At 31.7% G+C, this 26487-nt stretch overlaps 1 protein-coding gene across 1 annotated transcript in view; it reads left to right on the forward strand.

The window, feature by feature from the left end:
- Positions 1-26487, forward strand: part of LOC113386478 (cubilin-like) — a 56799-nt gene that overhangs the window by 23718 nt on the left and 6594 nt on the right. The window contains exons 19-41 of the mRNA XM_026624258.1: positions 100-305; positions 1339-1507; positions 1568-1749; positions 3334-3511; positions 5348-5529; positions 5986-6150; positions 7924-8121; positions 8523-8691; positions 9962-10180; positions 10255-10374; positions 10436-10623; positions 12209-12407; positions 12477-12692; positions 14665-14823; positions 15202-15410; positions 17367-17501; positions 17562-17773; positions 17839-18017; positions 19983-20213; positions 20282-20425; positions 23198-23379; positions 23438-23606; positions 25472-25672. Coding sequence (XP_026480043.1) covers positions 100-305; positions 1339-1507; positions 1568-1749; positions 3334-3511; positions 5348-5529; positions 5986-6150; positions 7924-8121; positions 8523-8691; positions 9962-10180; positions 10255-10374; positions 10436-10623; positions 12209-12407; positions 12477-12692; positions 14665-14823; positions 15202-15410; positions 17367-17501; positions 17562-17773; positions 17839-18017; positions 19983-20213; positions 20282-20425; positions 23198-23379; positions 23438-23606; positions 25472-25672 — 4212 coding nt within the window. The remainder of the gene's footprint in view (positions 1-99; positions 306-1338; positions 1508-1567; positions 1750-3333; positions 3512-5347; positions 5530-5985; positions 6151-7923; positions 8122-8522; positions 8692-9961; positions 10181-10254; positions 10375-10435; positions 10624-12208; positions 12408-12476; positions 12693-14664; positions 14824-15201; positions 15411-17366; positions 17502-17561; positions 17774-17838; positions 18018-19982; positions 20214-20281; positions 20426-23197; positions 23380-23437; positions 23607-25471; positions 25673-26487) is intronic.

A 26487-nucleotide genomic window follows, 5' to 3' on the forward strand; every position in this document is an offset into this window, starting at 1 on the left:
CTAGCACCGAAGGACGTGGATTTATGTTGACTTATAGCTCAGGTAATAATAGACTTATGATAAAATCCAATTATAAACCTAATAGTTTGGTTGTTTTAGTGTGCAATAATGTATTGACTGGATATCGTGGTGTGATTGAAAGTGCCAACTTTCCATCGAATTACCCACCAGATCAGGATTGCACTTGGCATATAAATGCACCCATTGGCAATAAAATAAATGTCACATTTTCGCATTTTGATTTGGAGGATTCGCCAAGTTATTCTAGGAATATAGATTCGACGTGCAATTATGATTATTTGGAGGTAAGTAGAAGATGATTACTATTTTCCAATATTGGATATTGGTAAAATCATTCATTCTTCTCTTTGAGTTCTTTTAAATGATATGTCACATGCAAATTGGTGTTCGAGATTTGCCTTGAGGCAAGTTGCACTTTTGGTTAATGCAAATTTCAAGAGAATTTTATTACACGACAAAATTAAATTAAAAACAATTACTAAATTCGTATTCTCCTCGTCGAGTCCTTTCAAATGATATATCACATGCAAATTAGTGTTCGGGATTTCCCTTAAGGCAAGTTGCACTTTTGATTAATACAAATTTGATTACAATTATGTAATATGATAAGATAAAATTAAGAATAAATACTAAATTCGTGTTCTGTTCTTCGAGCCCTTTCAAATGATATATCACATGCAAATTAGTGTTTGGGATTTGCCTTGAGGCAAGTTGCACTTTTGGTTAATATGAATTTCAAGGGATTTAAGTTAAATGACGATATAATTTCAATAATAAATACTAAATTCGCATTTTGCTCTTCGAGCCCTTCCAAATGATATGTCACATGCAAATTAGTGTTCGGGATTTGCCTTGAGGCAAGTTGCACTTTAGGTTAATACGAATTTCAAGATAATTTTATTACACGACATAATTAAATTAAAAACAATTATTAAATTCGTGTTCTGCTTTTCGAGCCCTTTCAAATGATATGTCACATGCAAATTGGTGTTCGAGATTTGCCTTAAGGCAAGTTGCACTTTTGGTTAATATGAATTTCAAAAGAATTGTGGTGCACGATGATATAAAATCAAAAACAAGTACAAAACTTGTATTCTCCTCGTCGAGCTTTTTCAAATGATATATCACATGCAAGTTAGTGTTTGGGATTTGCCTTAAGGCAAGTTGCACTTTTAATTAATACGAAATTGAACCATAATTATATTACATAGTGATATAAAATTAGCAACAAATACTAAATCTGTATTCTCTTGCTCTTCAAGCCCTTTCAAATGATATATCACATGCAAATTAGTGTTGATAATTTTTTTTTGCAAGATAAAAGATGCTGGAGAAGAGCACGACTCACCTCAAACCCTTCGAGGCAGATATTGTGGAAGCGAGTTACCACCTAAAATCACCAGTTTATCTTCTAATCTGTTCATTAAATTCAAGTCAGATTCTCTTTTGGCATCTTCAGGATTCCGTCTGGAATGGGTTGTCCATGGTAAAGTACATCACACCAAAACTTACACCCACATTAGTATCAACCTCTGATCTTTTGCAGGTTGTGGAGGCATTTTAACCAAACCCGAAGGCACTATTCAATCACCAAATTACCCACACGAATATCCACACAACGTTGTTTGCGAATGGCTTATCAAAACTGATTTTGGACAAAGCATACATTTTCAAATGGAGGATGTCGATATGGAAGCATCGTCCAATTGTGCCTTTGATGGAATCACTGTAAGTTAAAACTTTTGTATATTTCAATGTATATTAAAATTCTAACATCTTTTTTTATTTTTCATAAAATATTTTTGTGATTTTGGATTCCTTTTCTAAAATACTCGTCGGTAGAATCCCTTTTTGGAATGACATTTTAAATTTGCTCATCAGTGAAGTTCCTTTATTTTATTGACACTTTAATTTGCTTGTTAGTAAAGACCCTTTTTTTAATATTCTCGTCAGTAAAGTCTCTATTTGTATTGACATCAGTAAAGTCCCTTTTTCTGTCAACATTTTAATTTGCTCGTCAGTAGAGTCCATTTAATTTTTTTTATTTTCCATATAATATTTTTGTTTAAATTTAAAATATTTTGGAATAAAAATTAAAAAAATTACCCAGGCTCTAAGCACAGTCTAAGCGCCACTCTGGTACAAATGTTTACCCAAGTGCGTTTAGACTGTTTTTGTGAACTGGAGCACTTTTACAATTTTGTGAGAAAACTATTGAAAAATGTGAAAATGCCGCCAAGCTAAGCACAGTACAAGTGAAAATGTCGCACACAATTATTTGCAAATGCGTTTAGACTGTGACTGTACGGGAGCACTTTTTCAATTTTGTGCAAATTAGGCCACTATTTTTTTTAACTTTCCGTAGGGTAGTTTATAGTAATGGGCCGAAAATCAAAAATGAAAATTTTTGCATTTCTCGACGTTTTGAAGATTTCTGAACACTTTTAAGGGGCATATCTCAGAAACTAAATGGATGTGTGCGTGTATGTGTGTGTAAGCGTGTGTGTGTGCTTTATATGTCCGCATTTTTAGTGTTAAAAAAGGACTCTACTGACGAGCAAACTAATCTAGAAATAAAAATGGGACTCTACTGACGAGCAAACTTAATCTAGAATTAAAAAGGTATTCTACTGACGAGCAAACTAATCTAGAATTAAAAAACGAACTCTACTGACGAGCAAACTAATCTAGTATTAAAAAAGGGACTCTACTGACGAGCAAACTAATCTAGTATTAAAAAAGGGACTCTACTGACGAGCAAACAAATTTAGAAACGAAAAAGGGACTCTACTGACGAGCAAACTTAATCTAGAATTAATAAAAGGACCCTACTGGCGAGCAAAAGTTAAAATATTTAAAAGGGGACTTTACTGACGAGCAGACGAGTATTTCAGTTTGCTCTTCAGTTCATATAATGCAAAATATAGTTTGCTTGTCAATAGATTTCTTTTTATTTTCATGTCTGGTAAAATACAGTTGATGATGAAAAATACTAAATACAAAAAAAAAATTCAAAAAATTAACCAGGCTAAGCACAGTCTAGGCGCCACTCTGGTACAAATGTTTACCCAAGTGCGTTTAGACTGTTTATGTGCTGGAGCACTTTTCCAATTCTGTGAAAACTATTGAAAAATGTGAAAATGCCGCTAAGCTAAGCACGGTATAAGTGAAAATGTCGCACAGAATTATTTGCAAATGCGTTTAGACTGTGACTATGCGGGAGCACTTTTTACACAATTTTGTGTAAATTTTGACAACTATTTTTTTTTGAAATTGAATACCTTAATAACTAATGTATCTGTTACCTTTTAGGTCTACGATGGTAAAACAGTAAATTCCTCCCAACTTATGTCAATATGCCATTCCTTCAAAGGTAACACTACTTCTGCAGCTACCAGGTCCAATGGTAACTACTTGCTGGTGAGATTTTTTGCTGATAGTTCGTTCAGTGGGAAAGGTTTTAAGGCTTCGTACAAAACTGTACCAGGACGTGAGTAATAGTAATAGTGATGATATCAAACAAAGAGAATTAACCCGTTTCACTCGCGAATTGCAAAATGTATATGTATTTTGCCCCCGCAGCGGCGGTATCTCAGTGGAAAGGGTTAAGTTACATGATGGTATAAAATTAATGCAAATGCTGAATTCGTATTCGGCTTTTTAAGACCTTTCAAATGATATGTCACATGCAAATTAGTGTTCGGGATTTGCCTTGAGGCAAGTTGCACTTTTGGTTAATGCGAAATTTAAAGGAATTAAGTTAAATAATGATATAAAATCAAAAACAAATACTAAATTCGGATTCTGTTCTTCGAGCCTTTTCAAATGATATGTCACATACTGAATATTATTAGTCACACGCAAATTAGTGTTCGGGATTTGCCTTGCGGCAAGTTGCACCTTCAGTCAATATGAATTTCCAAAGAATTTAATTACACAATGATATAAAATCAAAAACAATTACTAAATTCGTGTTCTGCTCTTTGAGTTCTTTCAAATGATATGTCACATGCAAATTCGTGTTCGGGATTTGCCTTGAGGCAAGTTGCACTATTGTTTCATCTTGCGACTGTCTCTCATGTCTATTACTCGGACAATATTTATTATTTTAAGCTATTTATTGTGACACATTATCAAAAATTGATATAATTAAAATAAAATAAGACATTCTTAAGTAAATCCTTAATTTAAAAAAAAAGTGCGCGTAAGGTTCACACGCGATTGAAGTAAAATTTATTTGCTATACTACTATACTACAAGATGAAAAATAAAAAAGTAACGTAGTTTAATTAATCTTGATTTAATAAAAAATTAATTAGAAATTATATCTATATTATTCGTAAATAAAAAGGGACTCTACTAACGACCAAACTGAAAATGAAAAAGAGAGGCAGACTCTACTGACGAGCAAAATAAAAATAAAATTCAAAGAGACTCTACTGGCGAGCAATCTAAAAATAACATTGGAAAGGGACTCTACTGACGAACAAAACTAAAAATAAAAGAAAAATAAACTCTACTGATAATTGAATTAAAAATGGAAGAAAATGGGACTCTACTGACGAGCAAAATAAAAATAAAAATTCAAAGAGACTCTACTGATGATTAAATTAAAAATTAAAGAAAAATGGACTCTACTGACGAGCAATCTAAAAATAACATTAAAAAGGGACTCTACTGACGAGCAAAACTAAAAATAAAATCAAAAATGAACTTGTAGTTTCTATAAATCTTTGAAGTTATTAAAATAGAAAATATTTTTTAGGCAAGACAGATATTACAGTTGTTCAAAGAATGAGATTATATCGCCAGCGAAAAAGTTAAAAAAATACAAGCAGTCAATGAATGTATGCTAATTTTAATTACATGAAGATCTTCAAACACAATTATTACATCATCAGTAAATAATATTTGTTTAGGCGTTGCTTAACATAATCCACTATTATAGAAGTTATTAATCAGCAATTACTTCATTTTTCTAATAAAGGTTCATTTCTAAATGCTAATTACAATGACAAACCGATCATGTCGCATTTGAAGTATCACTTAAATTACATTATTCTTTTTAAATATTATACATATTTTGAATGCTAGTATAAACATATAATTTATAATTTATCATTATATAAATGTGTATAATGATTGACGACACTAATAAATGTGTGCATCACACGAGTGTTACCATATTACTAATAAACATTATTTAAAATTGTTATATGATGTATTTATTTTTGACTTAAATGCCATCTTGTACAGTAGCAAATAAGTTTTACTTCAATCGCGTGTGAACTTTTTATTTATATTTTATGTTTCAATTACCTACCAGGTTGTGGTGGCAGACTGGTTGGCCACGATGGATTTTTATATTCGCCAAACTACCCTAAAAATTATGCAACAAATGAAGACTGCAAATGGATAATTGAAGTGCATCCTAGTCATGTAGCAGCCATCAATTTCTTAGATTTTGATTTGGAATCGTACATGAACTGTACTTCTGATTTTGTTAAGGTAAGAACATAAAAAAATTGCATAATTGCGTTCACAATTATTTTTAAATTACCCTACTCCTAAATCTAATTCTTTCTTAAATTCGCCAATTTTACTTATGTCCTCTAACTTTAACTTAATTAATAATGGAATAGATATTCACAACACTTCACCTAATCAAATAATCTCCATCTGCACAAGTTAACCTTTTTATTTTCTTTTCAAATATCTCATTATTTTATCTTATTCTGTATATAAATAATATTGTTACATTCTGCATTATATGTAATTTTCAGTTAAGCATTTTATGTTAATAACTATATATTGTAATTTTGTATATATTTTAATTGTTATTCATTATGTAAAATAATTGTATTTTTGAGTCCTCTTGGAAGAAATCTGTGGGCTATGTATTTAAAATAAATAAATAAATAATAATTGATGCAAGACTGATTGCTTTTTATTTATTATTTTCAGATTTATGATGGCGAAGAAGAAAATCCAGATAAATTACTGATGAACCATTGTGGTAATACCATGCCAAGTCCTACCGCTTACAAAGCAAGTGGTAACACTTTGCTGGTGCATTTTAAGAGTGATCAAATATATACTGCTAAGGGATTCAAGGCAAATTTTTCAACGGTAAGTAGAAAAAACAATAGATTAATAAACCAAAATCGAAAAAAAAATCGTGCCTTAAGGCAAATTGCTCGAACTTCCCGTACCGTAATGAAATATTCGAGAAATTTTAAACGTCTTCAAATACATTATTACAAATACTGTAACTTCCATTATTTTTGCTATCTTTGTTATATCTGAGCAAATCAAATGTAAATCATAAATCAATTTATCTCCAGAACATTAACAATCGTCATTTCATTTCGAATTCAATTTAAAAAAAAAAATGTTGCCTAATTTACTCAAAATTGAAAAAGTGCTCCCGTATAATCACAGTCTAAACGCATTTGCAAATAATTCTATGCGACATTTTCACTTATACTGTGCTTAGCTTGGCGGCATTTTCACATTTTTCAATAGTTTTTCACAAAATTCGAATAATGCTCCAGTACACAAACAGTCTAAACGCACTTGGGTAAACATTTGTACCAGAGTGGCGCTTAGACTGTGCTTAGCCTGGGTAATTTTTTGAATTTTTAATTTGCAGATGAAAAAATAAAAGGGACTCTACTAACGAGCAAATTAAATTTTAATCTAAAAAATACTAGAAAGAGACTCTACTGACAAGCAAATTATTAAAAACAAGATGAAAATGAATGTTCAGTAAAGAAAAAAAGGACTGTACTGAAAAGCAAACTGTATTTCGATCCAAAAAATTAACAAGGGACTCTACTGACGAACAAATTATTATAAATATGAAAGAAGGAAAAGTGAGTCCAATAAAAATGAGATAGTAAAAAAGGACTTTACTGACGAGCAAATTGCTTGTCGACCAAAACAAGAGGACTCTACTGACTACTAAATTAAATTTCAAACTAAAAAAGGGACTCTACTGACAAGCAAATTATTATCAGCCTAGTAGGTGGAAAAGAAGGTCTAGTAAAGATGAAAAAATTAAAAAAGAACTCTACTGACGAGCAAACTGTATGTCGACCAAAACCAAAGAGGACTCTTAATGAGCAAATTAAATTTCGATTTAAAAAAAGAACAAGGGACTTTACTGACTTTCTGCTTGTATTGACAAAACAATTGCTTTTGAGGATAAAAAATTATTTCATATTTTTTTATTTTCCATAAAATATTTTTATAATTTTGGATTAAAAACTTAAAAAATTACCCAGGCTAAGCACAGTCTAAGCGCCACCCTGGTACAAATGTTTACCCAAGTGCGTTTAGACAGTTTTTGTACTAGAGAAATTTTTCAATTTTGTGAAAACTATTTAAAAATGTGAAAATGCCGCCAAGCTAAGCACAGTATAAGTGAAAGTGTCGCACGGAATTATTTGCAAATGTGTTTAAACTGTGACTATATCGGAGCACTTTTTCAATTTTGTGTAAATTAGGCAACTATTTTTTTTTTTTGAAATTGAATTCGAAATGAAATGACGATTATTAATGTTCTGGAGATAAATTGATTGATTTATGATTCACATTTAAAAATAATGAAAGTTACAGCATTTGTAATAATATATTTGAAAACGTTTAATATTTCTTGAATATTTCATCGCGTACGGGAAGTTCCAGCAAATTGTCTTAACACACGATGCCACACACTACTAGTTCAAAATTAATATCACATTAAATTCAAATATATACCTTACTCTATCCTTTCACACCGAACTATATAGTCGCTCTCTTCGCTCCAACGCCGAAACGTATAGCTCTATCTCTTTTCCCCACAACGCAATATCTTGCATCTCCCTCAGTAACGAAAAATTATTTTTATTTTTTATTTAGGCTTGTGGTGCAAGAATAGTAACCAACAGTTCAGGCGTATTAGAACCATTGGCACAACTCTCTAATATAGGCAATAATTGCACCTGGATAATCCAGGCTGCTGATCCAGCCCAAAAAGTTACAGTCATCATAACTAATTTTAGAGTTATGAATTACTTTGAAACTGATGATGGAAATTGCACGGAGAACTACTTCAAGGTAATAAAAAGTCTTATGAAATATATATATATATATATATATATATATATATATATATCTTGAGGATTTTTTGTTCGACATGGAAACATATTGAATTAAATAAAACAGCCAATGCGTCCAATGTAGATAGTCCATTTTAATTTTTTTATACGTTTTGAGACTAGATGTGTTTCATCATTCAGCAGATCAGGAAAAAACACACAATCATTCTACTACTGTAAGAAAACAAAAATAATTTAAGAAAGAACCGAAAAAGGTAAATGTAAAAATGTATAAAACACATAATTATTTGTTTCTAACAAAGATAGCACAAGCACAGTCAGCCGTCGTCTTTATTCAATTCAATATATATATATATATATATATATATATATCTGATTTTAATTTTTTATCTTGTTTAGGTGTTTGAAGGTGATTCTATTGAAGGTCCTTTGCTCGGACACTATTGTGGAAATAAAATTCCACCAAGTATCACCAGCCAGGGTAATGCTTTGACTATTGTTAAGGGAACCGAAGGATATTTTCCAATTTATAGGACGTTCTCGTTGACGTATTCAGTTTTGGATACAGGTAAAGTAATAAACTTAATGTGTAAAAATATCTATTTAGTTGCCGTGCGATCAGGCGTATTTTACATGCAAACAAGCAAGGAAGAATGTTATGAGAACAGAATTCCACATGGTGCAATTATCATAAGATTTTTTCTTTAAAATTTTGTGTTCTACTGGTTTTGTTTTAATAATATTTTATTTCTTGATATGCTTTGCAATTTTTTTAAATTTGTTTTTTATTTATTTCTTGTTCTGAATTTTGTTCATACAATCATAATATTCATTCTTTTGAATTTTGTTCTCTTATTATTTATTTTGATGTTTTAAATTTTGTTCTTTGATATTTTTTCAGTAGAGTTCTTTTTTCTTCCACTTTAATTTGCTCGTTAGTAGCAAAGTCTTAGTGAAATAAAATAAAAAAGAACTCTACTGATTTTAAGTTGCTCGTCGGTAGAGTCCTTTCTTTTTTTTTATTTTAATTTGCTCGTCAGTAGAGTCCTTTTTTTCTTTTTAATTTGCTCGTCAGTAAGGTCCATATTTTATTTTAATTTGCTAGTTAGTAGAGTTCTTTTTTATTTTATACCACGTTGCTCGTCAGTAGAATCCTTCCTTTGTTTATTTAAATTTGCTCGTCAGTAGAGTCCTCCTTTTATTTTAATTTGCTCGCTAGTGGAGTCCTTTTTCATTTTAATTTGCTTGTCAGTAGAGTCCTTTTTTCATTTTCATTTGCTTGTCAGTAGAGTCCTTTTTTATTTCAATTTGCTTGTCAGTAAAATCCTTTTTTATTTTAATCTGCTTGTCAGTAGAGTCCTTTCTTCTTTTACTTTAAGTGATTCGTCAGTAGAATTATTTCCTCTTTTACTTTAATTTGCTCGTGAGTAGAGTTCTTCTTTTATTTATTTTAATTTGCTCGTTAGTAGAGTCCTTTCTTCTTTTATTTCAATTTGCTCGTCAGTAGAGTCCTTTTATTATAATTTGCTCGTCAGTAGAGTCCTTCTATTTAAATTAATTTGCTCGTGAGTAGAGTCTTGTTTTATTTTAATTTGCTTGTCAGTAGTGTCTTTTCTTCTTTTACTTTAAGTGATTTGTCAGTAGAATTATTTCCTTTTTTATTTCAATTTGCTCGTTAGTAGAGTCCCTACTGTTACTTTAATTTGTTCTTTTATTTGTAGAATCTTGTTTTGTAGTAGTTTTGTAGAAATATTCACAGTTTCACTAACAAGAAACAAGCATAAGATAACGCTATTTTGCCTGGTAAATTTCAATTCCTATTTCTATTCCTATTTCAGCCTGTGGCGGAACTTTGTTGGCTGCAGAAGGCACTTTTACATCACCAAATTATCCAGGATCGTACCCGAATAATGCAGAATGCGTTTGGATTTTACCCACAAGTCCTGGCAACAAAATCGACGTTGTTATCGAAGTTATGGATATTCAGAAAGAGGACGATTTTTGTAATAATGACTTTTTGGAGATCAGGAAAAATGATGGCGTTGGAGAACTTGTGGGTAAGATTGAAATTATAAACTGAATTTTCTGATTGCTTGATCTTTAACTTGAAAAATGTAAAAATTGATTCCAGAAACCCTTTGTGGAGAACGTACAGATGAATACAGAGTTGTCTCCAGCGAACCCTTGTGGATAAAATTCAGATCTGGCGAAGATGGTACTTCTAAAGGCTTCATGGCACATTTCACTTATGGTAAGATAATCGTGGAAACAATTTATATACACTATTCATCAATCAATTACCTTTCTTTTAGTCCATGGTAACGAAATCGTCGGAAACACATCGGGACAAATAGCATCACCAATGTATCCAAATGAATTCATCCTAACTGGTACCTACCATTGGAGAATAATGGTCGATTCTCAACATGTGATATCCATGTCATTCCGAGACTTCTACATAGACGGATATAGTGATTCTGAGTGTCATCTTTATTTAAAGGTACCATTACTACTTATTGTATGAACCAATAAGATATTATAATATTTATAATATTTATATTTATAATATTTATATTTATAATATTTATAATATTTATTTATTTATTTACGGATACAGGAATAGATTTAATAATTACAGAAAATAAATTATCTTAATTGAATTAATTACAGTAAAATACAACTATTAAACAATATTAAGCCTAACATTAGTAATATCTAATACAATAACTTGAAGGAAAAAAAAGTAATAAAATTCAAATAATATAATTGTTGTAGATCTTGAGAGTCTTCTGATGGTAAAAAAAGTCCTTTAAATATCCGTTATGCAATTTTTATTTGAGTCACATATCTGGAAAATAAAAATTAAGAGCAGTATCAAAAAAGAATATATAATATGAAAATAATTGCAATGATAAAATTTAAGTATTTTATGTAGGAAAATGTTGAAATAATTTAGAATAAAAATTAGAAAAAGTATCGAAAAGGGAAAAAAATTGTAACTGTTGGAAAAAAATATCAATTATTATCAGTAGGCATTTCATTATCAAAATAACGTTTGATATCGAAATTGGCAAACTCAGAAGTATCGTAGAAACTTTCAGCTTTTAAAAGTTTAACAATAGTATTATGAAATTGACGATCATTCAGTTTCCTAATATGTAGTGGGAGTAGATTAAATAGCTGTACTCCTCTTCCGTCTATGGTATTAAAAGATGTTTTCAGTTTAAAAGTTGGTCCTTTTATAGTCAAATTTCTTGTTTTATAATAGGAATTCAACATGGAGGATAGGTTGAAGCGTTCGGGATTATTCTTTATGAATGACAACGTAATTAGTAAAAATATACAGGGAACAGTGAGAATGTTAAATTGTCGGAAAAGATTCCTACATGAGGACAAGGAACTGAGGGAAAAAATTATTCTTAATGCTCTTTTCTGTATTTTGAATATATCCTTTAAGGACGATGAGAATCCTCAGAATTGTATTCCATAAGCGAGATGCGAATAGAAATTAGAATAATAAATTGAAAGAAGGCAATTTAAACTAACTTTTGATTTAAGAATTCTCAACATGAAACTGGTTTTAGTTAACTTAGGTACAAGTATGGAATGAATATGATTGTCCCAGTTTAAGTTTTTGTGTAATTGGATGCCTAGAAATTTTGAGACTGAGGAAAATTCAAATTTAATGCTATTGATAGTTAAAGAATTGATCTCATGACTTATCCTATTTACTGTTCGGAAAGACATAATTTGGGTTTTGTCATTATTGAGCAAAAGATTATTAGAATTGAACCAATTCGAAATTGACTTCATAACTAGATTTAATTTATTATTTACTTCTTCTAAAGAATTGGTTTTTATAATCACACTAGTGTCGTCGGCAAAAAGAATAAATTTACAGAGATCTGTACATTTTGGCAGATCGTTTATGTAGATGAGAAATAATAATGGTCCGAGAATTGAGCTCTGAGGGACACCGAGCTTAATATTTTGTTTGTCTGAGATAATACTGAACCACGATTTATTATATTTATTATATTTGTATTAGATTTATTATATTTGTATTATAATTATTTATGTTTTAGATCTTTGATGGTTACGACGACAACGCTCCTGAATTGGTGAACGCCTGTGGTGCTCGTGCTCCTGACCCTGTCCAAAGTACCAGTAATGTGGTTTATTTAGAATTGAAGAACGATTGGTATCGTTTAGGATCAAGATTTTTGATCGATTGGACGCAAACTAAAAGAGTTATTCCTGATGCCACTGAACTTGCATCCAACAGTAAGTAGAAACTTACCGACCACATATATCCTTTACCCACAGCATATATCCATTATATTTGTTTTGCAGTTACTGGTTGTGGTTCCAAAGGTAAAGTCCTTGAATTGACACCAGGAGTTATACAAAATCTAACATCACCAGGATTTCCCAATGGTTATGATGCAATGCTGAACTGCGAATGGATATTTTCAGCACCAGAAAGCTTTCATGTTGCCTTCGACTTTTTTGATTTAGATTTGGAGCAGAGTGATGACTGCACTTTGGACTATGTCCAAATATCTACTGGTAAGTGAATAAACAGATTCAGTTTAATAATTCGGTAATTTTATGTTTCGATTCGGTAATTTTATGTTTACTCGATGTTTTAAGCCATTCTGAATCGAATGGGACCAAATTTGGGAAAAGAATGTGTGATGTGAGTAGAGTTTTGACCTTTCTTAGACGTTTGCTCAAAAACGCCTGAAGTTATTTCAAAAATTCAAAGGCAATTTCATGTATCTTGTTATGGATTACGGTTGTATAATATCATAGACAATTTAATTTAGCACAAATTCGCCGAATATTCCATTCAAATCGGACAAACCGTTCAAAAGTTACAAGAGATATAATAAAAAGCCAACTAATGGGTTGCCGAACTCGGCTTTAAACATGTGTTTACAAGTTTTACTTCAAATATAGGGATGTTGGGTATCAAATGAAAGGTCTCAACGGGCACTATCCAAATCTACCAATTACGGACTAAAAAAACCTATAGCGTTCTGTACTTTCAAATGCTTTCAAATAATTTTAAATTTAAAGGCAATTCCATGTATCTCAATGAGGATTACTGTTGGACAATATTATAGACAATTTAATTTAGCACAAATTCGCCGAATATTTCATTCAAATCGGACAAACCGTTCAAAAGTTACAAGAGATATAATAAAAAGCCAACTAATGGGTTGCCGAACTCGGCTTTAAACATGTGTTTACAAGTTTTACTTCAAATATAGGCATGTTGGGTATCAAATGAAAGGTCTTGACGAGCACTATTCAAATGAATAGTGAAATGAACCAATTAAGAAATATGAAAATGATTCTTTACAAATAAGAAAAGGACTCTACTGACGAGCAAACTTGAATGACAAATTTACAAATAAGAATGGGACTTTACTGACGAGCAAACTTGAATGACATCTTCAAAAATAATAAAGGGACTCTACTGACGAGCGAACTTAAATGACATCTTTACAAATAAGAAAGGGACTCTACTGACGAGCAAACTTAAATGACATCTTTCGAAATAAGAAAGGGACTCTACTGACGAGCAAACTTGAATGACATCTTTAGTAATAAGAAAAGGACTCTACTGACGAGCAAACTTGAATGACGCTTTTAAAAATAAGAAAAGGACTCTACTGATGAGCAAACTTAAATGACATCTTTACAAATAAGAAAGGGACTCTACTGACGAGCAAACTTAAATGACATCTTTCGAAATAAGAAAGGGACTTTACTGACGAGCAAACTTGAATGACGTCTTTAAAAATAAGAAAAGGACTCTACTGACGAGCAAACTTAAATGACATTTGTAAAAATAAGAAAAGGACTCTACTGACGAGCAAACTTGAATGACATCTTTAAAAATAACAAAGGGACTCTACTGACGAGCAAACTTGAATGACATTTTTAAAAATAAGAAAGGGACCCTACTGACGAGCAAACTTAAATGACATCTTTAAAAATAAGAAAGGTACTCTACTGATGAGCAAACTTGAATGACGTCTTTAAAAATAAGAAAGGGACTCTACTGACGAGCAAATTTAAATGCCTCATTAAAATTTAAAATAATAAGGTACAATTTCAGGGCATACAAGCACTGTAGTGTCTGTGCAATATATTTAATATAATTATAGTTAATTTAAAAGTGTTTGAGAAAATTCTATTCGAAATCGCAATTTTTTTTTTTGTTTATTTATTTATTTACTTATATATATACATTATTTTCATATATGTCAGACGGAGGTAACTGGTATGAGAGATTATGAAAAACTATATTTTATATATTATAAATATTTTATATATACATTTCATTTGACTATTTCATTAATATATTATCTATTATAATTAAAATTGAAAGCGATAACTTAATTTTCGAAATAAACAGTTGACTAATTTTGTCTAAGTATCTAAATCTCAATTTCGATTGATTAAGTCAATTCTTACACATTTAGGGTAGCTTAAGGTTAAATGCCACTTTCAACTAGTTTCTTTTCAGGTTTGGATGGTGGTTTTAGTAAATGGAAGTCTTTAGGTTCTTATTGTCTGAGTAATGCTACGACTTTGCCGACTATTCATGCAAATCAGTTTATGAAGGTTGCTTTTGTTAGCGATTCGTACCTGAACAAGACTGGTTTTAGTGCAAGGATTCACCCAGGTAATAACTCACCCATAACAGAAAAATGTTATGACAAGGCCATGTTACAGTCCAACTTACATACATCATGCTACTGAATCATACTGTCAAAATGTCGTGTATTTGCTGCGCATTCAGGCGTTTTACACATAAACTGCAACGTCACTCGCATGTTATGAAGCTGGGTCAGAAACACCCTGTTATCTAAAGTTTTTTTGACATTTGTGCGGTTTCTTGGTTCGGTTTGCTATCTGACAACCCCAGAAATACGCCTGACTGCACAGCAACCGCATAGCTCTTGTCGATATCCAGTATGGAAAGTTCTTCATAACATAGCCTTGCCATAACATTGGTCTGTTAAAGTGTTTTACCTAATTTTATTATTATTTTTTCTCTCAGCTTGTGGCGGTACTCTATCATCCCCATCAGGTGAAATAGTGCTGACAAATAATACAGCGAAAGAAAATACCAGAGTTCGAACATCAGTCCTGGTTTGGGAGTGTCAATGGAACGTTACAGTACGTCCAGGAAAAACTATATCCGTAGAAATTCCTGAAATCAACATACCAGCCACACCAGGATCGGAAACGTGCCTGAATTATGTTATAGTAAGTTGTAAAATCAATATATAAATGTATATATCCATTACACACGTGTATAACTACAGGAATGTTTGTGGATTTTGTCTAAATTAAATATATAAATGTATATATCGATTTACACACGTGAATTTTGTCTAAATTTAATATATAAATGTATATACGTGTATAAATCGATATATACATTTATATATTGATTTTACACAAAATCCACAAACAATGCGAAACAGCGCTAAACGAGGCTGTGTTTTTATGAAAATATTGGATTTAGGGATGGCTAGAGAGTTGATTATGTGTTAAATTTAACTAGTGGTGTATGGCATCGTGCCTTAGGGCAAATTGCTGGAACTTTCCGTACCAAAAGTTTTAAAAAAAGATTCAATTTTATTCTAAAACTCCATTTTTGAGATTTTTGTGAAAAAATTGACCTTTTTGAAAAATTTTATTTGAAATATTATGGAAATTTTGTACTTTTTTTTAAAGCGATACATTAGCTGCGTCGAAACTAAATATCGAAACATTGGTACGGAACCCATGGCAATGTAAACAAAATTTGTTATTATTATTAAAATATTTATAAAATATGTGATAATTTGATGTGCATATGTCCAATGATCATTTTTGTCTGTCAAATGACATTTTTTTTTCAATTTTTTCATTAAATCTCCGAAAACGCTAGATCTGCCTTACCATAAATTTCATCAGGTCTTCATTTCATCAATACGAATACAATGTTTTTTAAATAATACAAATCGGACGCTCCGTTCTCTCAAAAAATCAATTATTCTTTTGCTCCGTATCTCCGTAACAGCTTGACCTGTCTTTGTCAAAAACTAATCAGCACTTCTCCCTATCAATAGAGATCGAATGTCTTTTGAATTATTCTAATCTGTTGACTCATGTTCCTGAAATCGTCGACGAAAATTTGGAAAGAGCGCTAAACTGATACAGCGTTAAGCGGGATATCACTATACTCATCTTTCTTTGTAGTCAGCGTTAAGCGGGGTATCATTGTGCTCATGTTGAAAAATGGACACAGCACACTTAGGTTGAGATAAAAGGGCGCTAAACAAAATAACGTTGAGGGGGATATTGTTTACTCTTCGTAGTTGAAAAATGAACACAAAAGAAGCGCTAAACGAAACAGCTCTAAGCGGGGTATTACTGTACCTATTTTTCTGCACAGCAAGTCTGGGTTGAAAAAAAGAACGCTAAACAAAACAGCGTTAAGCGGGGTATTATTTAGTGTCGTGGTTGAAAAATGAACACAGAAAAGAGCGCTGAACGAATCAACGTGGAGGGGAGTATTATTTTCTCTTCGTAGTTGAAAAATGAACCCAGAAAAGAACGCTAAACTAAACAGCGTAAAGCGGGGTATTGCTGTACTCATTTTTTTCTTCGTGGTTAAAAATGGTTAAAATAAAAAAGCGCTAAACGCAACAGCGTTAATCGGGGCATTGCTGTACTCATTTTTCTTTCTTTGTGGTTAAAAATGATTGAAATAAAAGAGCGCTAAACGAAACAGCGTTAAGCGGGGTATAACTGTACTCATCTTTCATTATAGTTAAAAAACGATAGAGCAAACCTGAGTTATAGTAGAAAAGCTCTAAACAAAACAGCGTTGAGCGGGGTATTATTTTTAGCTGTATATACAACCGGAATGTACAATTTTTTTATTCTTTTTTTTCTCAGCGCGTTAGTGAGATGATTGAGGGATGTCTTATCCGTTGGTAATTTACTCTCCATAGTTGAAAAATGAACACAGGAAAGAGCGCTAAACGAAACATCGTTAAGCGGGGTTTACTTATATTTATTCTTTTCGTAGTTGAAAAATGGACACAGCAAATCTGGGTTCAAATAAAAGAGCGCTAAGCCGAAACAGCGTTAAGCGGGGTATTATAGTGTTAAGCGGGGTATTATAGCGTTAAGCGAGGTATTACTGTTCTCATCTTTCTTTCTTCGTAGTTAAAAAATGGACACAGCAGCACCTCGCCCCTCCTTGGAAACGGAAAGTATTGTGGAAACATCCCTGTTACCGAACCACTTGTGACCACCGGGAACAATTTATATATCAAATTCTACAGCATCGACACCTCCAAGGTAAGTTAAGACGCGCGAATAATTTTATACACCCAATCATTGTCTATATTTATTTCCCAGCAAGCGTTGAGAATCAGATACAAAGAAGTCAACAACCTCTGTGGCGACAGGGTAACTCTAACCAACAGCAAAAACATGCAGGAGATCAGTTCGCCGAACTATCCCAACATTCCTCCTCCTCACAGCGAGTGCGAGTGGGTGATCATGGCACCGAATGGCGAAATCATCAAGGCAGAATTTAAGGATAGATTTGATATCACGATGAGCACTTTGTAAGTAACCATTGGATTCTCCCAGTACCAATTGACCGGTATTTATTTCTATTGTTTCTATTCAGTTGTGATTCGGCCTTCGTCGAGATACGAGATGGAGCCACTGAAAATTCTGCACTGCTAGGAAGTTGGTGCGGAAGCAATAAACCAGGAACAATAAGAAGTTCCGGGAATATGATGTACGTCAAATTTTTCACTAAAGTGGATGATCCTAAGAACGGGTTCAAACTTGCATTGAGTTTAGGTAAGTTGTGTAAAAAAGTAGACAATTCTGTCTCATAAAATAGCGTTGTCATGGCAACGCTATCTTATGCTTGCTGCGAAAATGTCTATCTATTTGCCGTGCGATCAGGCGTATTTTACATATAAACAAGCAAGAAAGAATGTTATGATAACAGAATTCTAGATGCAGTTATCATAACATTCTTCCTTGCTGTGTTTTTTATGTAAAATACGCCTGATCGCTCAGGAAACTAATGGTGTATGGCATCGTGCCTTAAGGCAAACTGCTGGAACTTTCCGTACCGTAATGAAATATTCGAGAAATTTTAAACGTGGTATTACAAATGCTGTAACTTTCATTATTTTTGCTATCTTATTATATCTGAGCAAATCAAATATAAATTATAAATCAATTTATCTCCAGAGAACATTAACAATCGTCATTCAATTTCAAATTCAATTTAAAAAAAAATAGTTGCCTAATTTACTCAAAATTGAAAAAGTGCTCCCGTATAGTCACAGTCTAAACGCATTTCCAAATAATTCTGTGCGGTATTTTCACTTATTCTGTGCTTAGCTTGGCGGCATTTTCACATTTTTCAATAGTTTTCACAACATTGGAAAAGTGCTTAAGTACGTATACAGTCTAAACGCACTTGCGAAAACATTTTTACCAGAGTGGCGCTTAGACTGTGCTTAGTCTGGGTAATTTTTTGAATTTTTGTATTTAGTATTTTTCATTATCAACTATATTTTACCAGACATGAAAATGAAAAGGACTCTACTGACAAGGAAACTATATTTTGCATTATATGAACTGACGAGCAAACTGAAATACTCGTCTGCTCGTCAGTAGAGTCCCCTTTTATACGTTTTAGCTTTTGCTCGTCAGTAGAGTCCCTTTTTTAATTCTAGATTAGTTTGCTCGTCAGTAGAGTCCCTTTTTTATTTCTAGATTAGTTTGCTCGTCAGTAGAGTCCCTTTTTTAATTCTAGACTAATTTGCTCATCAGTAGAGTCTTTTTTAAATTCTAGACTAGTTTGCTCGTCAGTAGAGTCCCTTTTTTAATTCTAGACTAGTTTGCTCGTCAGTAGAGTCCTTTTTTTAATTCTAGATTAGTTTGCTCGTCAGTAGAGTCCCTTTTTTAATTCTAGACTATTTTGCTCGTCAGTAGAGTCCTTTTTTAATTCTAGATTAGTTTGCTCGTCAGTAGAATTCTTTTTTTAATTCTAGACTAATTTGTTCGTCAGTAGAGTCCCTTTTTTAATTCTAGACTAATTTGCTCGTCAGTAGAGTCCTTTTTTTAATACTAAAAATGCGGACATACAAAATACACACACACATACACGCACACATCTATTTAGTTTCTGAGGTATGCCCCTTAAAAATGTTCAGAAACCTTCAAAACGTCGAGAAATGCAAAAATTTTCATTTTTGATTTTCGGTCCATTACTATAACTATCCTACGGGAAGTTAATAAATAGACAATTTCACAGTTTCACTAACAAGAAACAAGCATTATATAGCGTTGCCTAGCTCACGATACCATACACTTATTTATTTATTTATTTTATTTATTCATAAGCAAGCCGTAATCAATAATAATAGATATTATTTTAGGCTCTTGTTAAGCTTATTTATAATTAATATTAAGGGGATAGTAATTTTATAATAATCATAGTAGCTGCACGAATTTCGCTTCTGAAAAAAAAGAGCTGGAAAAAAAAACATTCGAACATTAAATACAATGTTCATCATATTAAAGTTTATTTGACCACGATTCAAGCTCAAAATTCTTGCACGAGGTTGAAAGTTATACTCATTTAAAACCGTAAAAAAAAAAAATTAATAAAATAGCAATAGAAAAAATGAAAAAAATATGGTTGTACAGGCGATCCAATGGTCAGACTACATAGATACAGGATAAGGATCATGCAAGAAAATAGTTATTGAAATTAAATCACTGCTAGTATTGTTTTTTTTTCAGATACATGTGGCGGTTCGTACAGAGGCAGCGAAGGCAAAATATCATCACCCAATTATCCAGTTCCAGGGGCTTACCCACCTAATTCTGATTGCAGTTACGAAATAATAGGACCTGAAGGACATTTCTTGACGATGAAGTTCACGGATTTGAATTTGCCTACTGGCAGAAATTGCACCAATGTCGATCATGTAATTATATCGGAAGTAGTTGGAAATGATTTTAATCGAACAGGTCAGAGGAGAGAAGACATATGTAAAAATAACACTTGCGTTCGAATGATATAAATTTTTATTTTTTAGCATATTATCTTGGAACTTACTGTGGCACAAACAATTCCATGGAAATCTCTGCTTCGAGTAACAAAGTTCATGTGCGTTTTGTTACTAAAGAAAGGCAGAATATGTACAAAGGGTTCCAGTTGTACTACAACTCCAGCACAAGTGGTAAAATTTGATTATAATCATAATTATCTTATCAAGTATTTTCTTCTCTCTAATTATGTAACAATATAATTTTCTTGCCAAGAATTTTCTTCTCTCTAGTTATGTAACAATATAATTTTCTTGCCAAGAATTTTCTTCTCTCTAGTTATGTAACAATATAATTTTCTTGCCAAGTATTTTCTTCTTTCTAATTATGTAACAATATAATTTTTAACTCTTCATAGGGTAGTTATAGTAATAGGCCGAAAATCGAAAATATTTTTTTTCCATTTCTCGACGTTTTGAAGGTTTCTGAACATTTCAGAACCTCAGGCATACCTCAGAAAAACTGGACGTGTGTATGTGTGTGTGTGTGTGTTTTGTATGTTTGCATTTTTTCGTCCACGTTTTCGGGCGCACGGATCAACCGATTTGAATCAACCAATCAACGATTAACATTTTTGAAAAAAAATTACTTAGAAAAAATTAGATTTTTGAGAAACTATAAATTCGCCAAAAATTTTTTGAAAAAAAAATGTTTTCTTTATTTTGACTTATTTTGGAAATTTTAAACTTTTTTTCAAAGCAATCGTACTGCTTTAACTGCATAGAGACGAAATATCGAAGCGCGTAAGCGTCGCGCCGCCAACGGATAAACATTGGTACGGAACCCATAGGAAGGTGAACAAATTTTATACTTATTGTTAAAATCTCTATAAAATATCTGATAATTTGATGTGCATATGTCTAATGATCATTTTTGACCGCCAAATGGCTTTTTTTTTACTTTTTTTTGTTGGATCTCCGAAACCGCTAGATCTGCCTTCATGAAAATTTGATCAGTTCTTCATCTTGTTAATATAAGTAAAATGTTTTTTGAATTATTCAAATCGGACGCTCCGTTCTCTTAAAACCTCAGTTAACGTTTTTGGCATTTTTTGTCCCATATCTTCGGAACGGCTGGACCTGCCTTTGCCAAAAACTAATAAGCACGTCTTCTTATCAATACGAATCGAATGTTTTTTGAATTATTCAAATCGGTTGATCGGTGTTCCCGAAATCTTTGACGAAAATTTGTATCCGCACACACACACATACATCCATTTTTTCTAAGATATGCCAAAATGTTCAGAAGGGTTTGAAACGTAAAGATATATAAACATTTTCATTTTCGATTATTTTGCGATTACTATAACTTACCCTATGGGAAGTTAAAAAAAACTTTCAGCTTGTATTGACAAAACAATTGCTTTCGAGGATAAAAAATTATAATATCCATATTTTATATATTTTCCATGAAATATTTTTGTAATTTTGGATTAAAAAATTTAAAAAATTACCCAGGCTAAGCACAGTCTAAGCGCCACTCTGGTACAAATGTTTTCGCAAGTGTGTTTAGACTGGAGCACTTTTCCAATTTTGTGAAAACTATTGAAAAGTGTGAAAATGCCGCCAAGCTAAGCACAGTACAAGTGAAAATGTCGCACAGAATTATTTGCAAATGCGTTTAGACTGTGACTATACGGCAGCACTTTTTCGTTTTCAATTTTGTGCAAATAATTAGGCAACTATTTTTTTGAAATTGAATTCGAAATGAAATGACGATTGTTAATGTTCTGGAGATAAATTGATTTATTTATGATTTACATTTGAATTCAACTTCTTAGGTTGGCGATGTATAAATTAGTAAAATAGAATTTTATTTTTGAAGTAAAACTTCTTAAGTCGCGATGTGATATAGAGTCTGTTTTGATTAAACATAAAAGAGACAACAGTATATAGTGAGAAAATCAGAGATATATATATATATATATATATATATATATAAAACACTAGTGCGAAAAAGAGCAACATATACCTGACAGAGTAAGAGTGACAGAGTAAGATATATGAGTATGATGTAACCTCCAAAATTTAGCAACTACTTTTTTAAATGTAAATTTTTGATAAAAGGACAAGAGATACCAATTTTTGATGTTAATAGAAATTGTAGGTAATTTAATTGGCTATAAATTTGCTGAATATTGCAAAATGGTGGGACATTTCCTTTTGAAGTTATAAATAAATAAATAAAAATCGAGCTGGTCCAAAAGTGTGAAGCAAGATATACTGACGCAACCTCCAAAATTTAACAACAACCTGTTTCATTGCAAATTTTGGGTAAAAGGATATGAGATACAACATTTTTTTATTAACAAAAGTTGTAGATAATTTAATTGGCTGAAAATTTGCTGAATATTGCTAAACAATCGGACAATTTGTTTAAAAGTTATAAACAAATAAAAATCGAACCGGTCCAAAAGTATAAAACGAGATCATAATATATTAAAATGTAGCCTCCTCAATTTAACAACAATCATTTTAGTTCTTATAAATGCCGCCAAGCTAAGCACAGTATAAGTGGAAATGTCGCACAGAATTATTTGCAAATGCGTTTAGACTGTGACTATTCGGGAGCACTTTTTCAATTTTGTGTAAATTAGAGGCAATTATTTTTTTAAAATTGAATTCGAAATGAAATGACGATTGTTAATGTTCTGGAGATATTTTGATTTATGATTTATGATTTACATTTGATTTGCTCAGATATAACAAACAAGATAGCAAAAATAATGAAAGTTACTGCAGTATTTGTAATAATATATTTGAAAACGTTTAAAATTTCTCGAATATTTTGGGAAGTTTCAGCAATTTGCCTTAAGGAACGATGCCATACACCACTAGTCTCACCAAGTATTTTCTTCTCTCTAATTATGTAACAATATAATTTTCTTACCAAGTATTTTTTTCCAGTTTGTGGTGGCGAAATAAACGAACCATCAGGCATAATAACAAGTCCAGGTTACCCTGTTGGAAGAACTCACAGCAGATTCTGCGAATGGATGATCACTGTCCCCGAAGGACGAAGAATCACCGTCGAAATCCTAGACTTTGATCTGCAAGGCAGATCCTATATTTTTGATGCCAAGTTATCAGTAAGTTGATGCCAAAAATTGCCTTACTCACCTTAATAACTGTCAACTTTTGTTCTAGTTTTACAACGATCACAACTATTTGTCCCGAATAACTTTACTGCGAGGTGGTCAAAATTATTCTAACATCATCGAGTCTTCTAGTAATAAAATGATGATCAATTTCTGGGGAAGATACTCGTCGTCGAATAGAGGGTTTAAGTTGAGATTCTCGTCGGATAAAGAGTCGTGTAAGTACCAGATAAAAGACATACTATTAAATTGTTTTATTTATTATCTTACCGAAGGAGAAGTTTATGTTTTCATCAAAAAATCCGATTCGCTAATTTTATGTTTTCTCGACGTTTCAAGCCATTCTGAATCGAATGAGACCAACATTTGGAAAAAGTATGTGTGTGTGTGTGCGTGAACAGATTTTTTGCCGTAAATCGACGTTTTCTCAAAAACGGTTAGACCGATTTCAAAAATTTAAAAGCCACTAGATGTATCGAGATGAGGACTATGTTTGTCACTTTTGTGCGACGATCGTCTAAGCCATTTCTTTATAAATCGCAGAAAAGTGAAAAAAAAATTGTCCACGTATTAGCCCGCAATTCTTAATCGATTCTAAAAATTCAAAAACCGTTCGAAAGATATTGGTTGGGAATCGTGCTGATTAGTTTTTGGTAGAGATCGGCCGGGCCGTTTTTTTGTAACAAGGTATTAAAATTTTTTTTCGTCGATTTTTATTATTATTTTTTTGACGGTAGATACCATAGTCTTCTAGGTCATACTAAAATATTACGGCCCTACGACAACTCGTTTAGCTTTAAAAATTCGTCAAAGTTTGCAAAAATTGGTATCGTTTTTTTGACATTTGTCAAAATTAGACCTTTCATCGACGTTTGCTCAAAAACGCCTGAACCGATTTCAGAAATTTAAAAGCCATTTGAAGTATCTCAATGAGCACTATCGTTTGTCAGTTTTGTGCGACGATCGGCCGAGCCGTTTCTTTGTAATTTAAAAAAAAGTGTTAAACTTTTCGTCCACATTTAAGCTCATACTACCGAATCGTTTTTAAAAATTTAAAAACCGTTCGAAAGATATTAGTTGGGAATGATACTGATTAGTTTTAGGTAAAAATCTACCGAGCCGTTTTCTTGTAATTAAATGTTGAAAAATAAATTTAAGCCGATTTCTATGGAACTTTTTTTAGAGATATATATCATGGTCTTATAGAACTTACTGAAATATTACGACCTTATGACAAGTAGTTTAATTTTAAAAAATCATCAAAGTTTGGGAAAATGAGTAGTTTTTTTTTGACATTTGTTAAGATTAAAATTAGACGATTTACTTGGTATAACGTTAGAGTAGTTGGTATTAATAAACCATTAAAGTCCTACGGAAACTGGTTCAAATATAAAAATCGAAAATTTGCTTCTAGAAAATACTCCGAGTTAACTCTTCATTGCATGATTTTTTCTATTTCGTTAAAACTAATCAGGGTGATGTAATTAATGCTCTAGATGAAAGAAAAAATATTTTAAAAAATTCTAATGTAAGTAGGAATGTGTATCATGTAAAAAACAATATGATGGAAATTTGCATCATCATGCATTGTCACATATTTAGCTCAGTAGTAAATACATAACAAAATATTTTTTACTCAATCTTTTTTATTCTTCCATCAAATAACAGACATTATAAATTTGAAGCCCCATTTATGGGGTTTCTTAGGCAGATATTCTTTGTGAAGATCATTGTTATTAAAATGTAAAGATAACTAAATAAAGTTATACTTGTTCAGCGGCATTGTTGAAGAAATGGGCTCATATCAAAACTTTGGTAACCAGTGTGATCTTGTGCTAGAATCTTGTTTATTCATATAACTAAATGTTGTGATTGAAATTTCCATCACCGTGCAAAGAAGGGTTAACGTGTTCGTTTGTTCTCAATAATGTGTAATAAATCCACTCGGAATACTTTTAATCACTCATAAAAATAATTTATTTTTTTATTGATTAAGTCGATTAGTTTCACATATCGGGAAGTTCATGTAACTTGTAAATACCAAAACCAACTAGTTTATTTAATTTTTTGTTGGGGTTTTTAGATTGTCAGGGCAACATGGATGATACCGAAGGTACAATCACACCTCCTTCGGATTTAGCAAGTTGGCATTGTGAATGGCTTTGGACCAGGGAAAGAAATGCATCAGAAACCCTTGCATTAACATTTACCGATGCCCAACTTGGCAATAAAGCTCAAAACTGCAGATACTCACCAGCATCCATCAATGTCCGATCTAATGGAAGTAAGATAAAAAACACTAATAACATTATTTGAGATTAGTATTAGGGAATGCAATACCGATGAAAAATTTCAATACCGGTATTTCGGTAATTTTTATTTTAAAACCAGAATACCGGAAAATTACCCGTATTTTTATTATCTTAAACAAACGTAAACAAAATTGAAAGTCACTAGTACAAATATAAAAACATGTATATATTAGGTTGTCAAATATCTCCCTTCCGCCTTTTTGTATTATAAACCAAGAGCAAAAAAGCGGAAGGGAGATATTTGACAACCTAATATTAGCGAAATAATTTTTAGGTTGTCAAATATCTCCCTTCCGCTTTTTTGCTCTTGGTTTATAATACAAAAAGGCGGATATTTGACAACCTATTACAACTACAACTATATTCAACTAAACAATAAAATAAAACAATAAGTTTATTTTTTTTAAATAATAATTTAACAAAATTATATCCAATTTAATTCATTATCACTAACGAGTAAATTGAATATTTTTCATCGAAAACAAACTTATGAGTAGGAAAGACCAAAAACTCATAAAAGATCATATTACATTATTATAATAAACTGTATTGTCTGTGTCCGATGTGTTAAATTAGCATAATCTCCAATATTTTAAAAAAATAATTTTCTACACTAATTTAAGATCGTATACTTTGTCAAGATGAATAATAAGTTACTATAATTGTTGAATATTGTTATTTAAAACAACGTGATGCTTCTATAGTATTTTCAAACGTCAAAACCTTTTCGAAAAATAATATTTTATAATTGTAATAAGAAGCAAAAATATTTAGTAATTATCATAAC

This window comes from Ctenocephalides felis, unplaced genomic scaffold, assembly GCF_003426905.1.
Source record: "Ctenocephalides felis isolate EL2017-DRISC unplaced genomic scaffold, ASM342690v1 CF-g0.4_SCAFFOLD_03571, whole genome shotgun sequence".
NCBI lineage: Eukaryota > Metazoa > Arthropoda > Insecta > Siphonaptera > Pulicidae > Ctenocephalides > Ctenocephalides felis.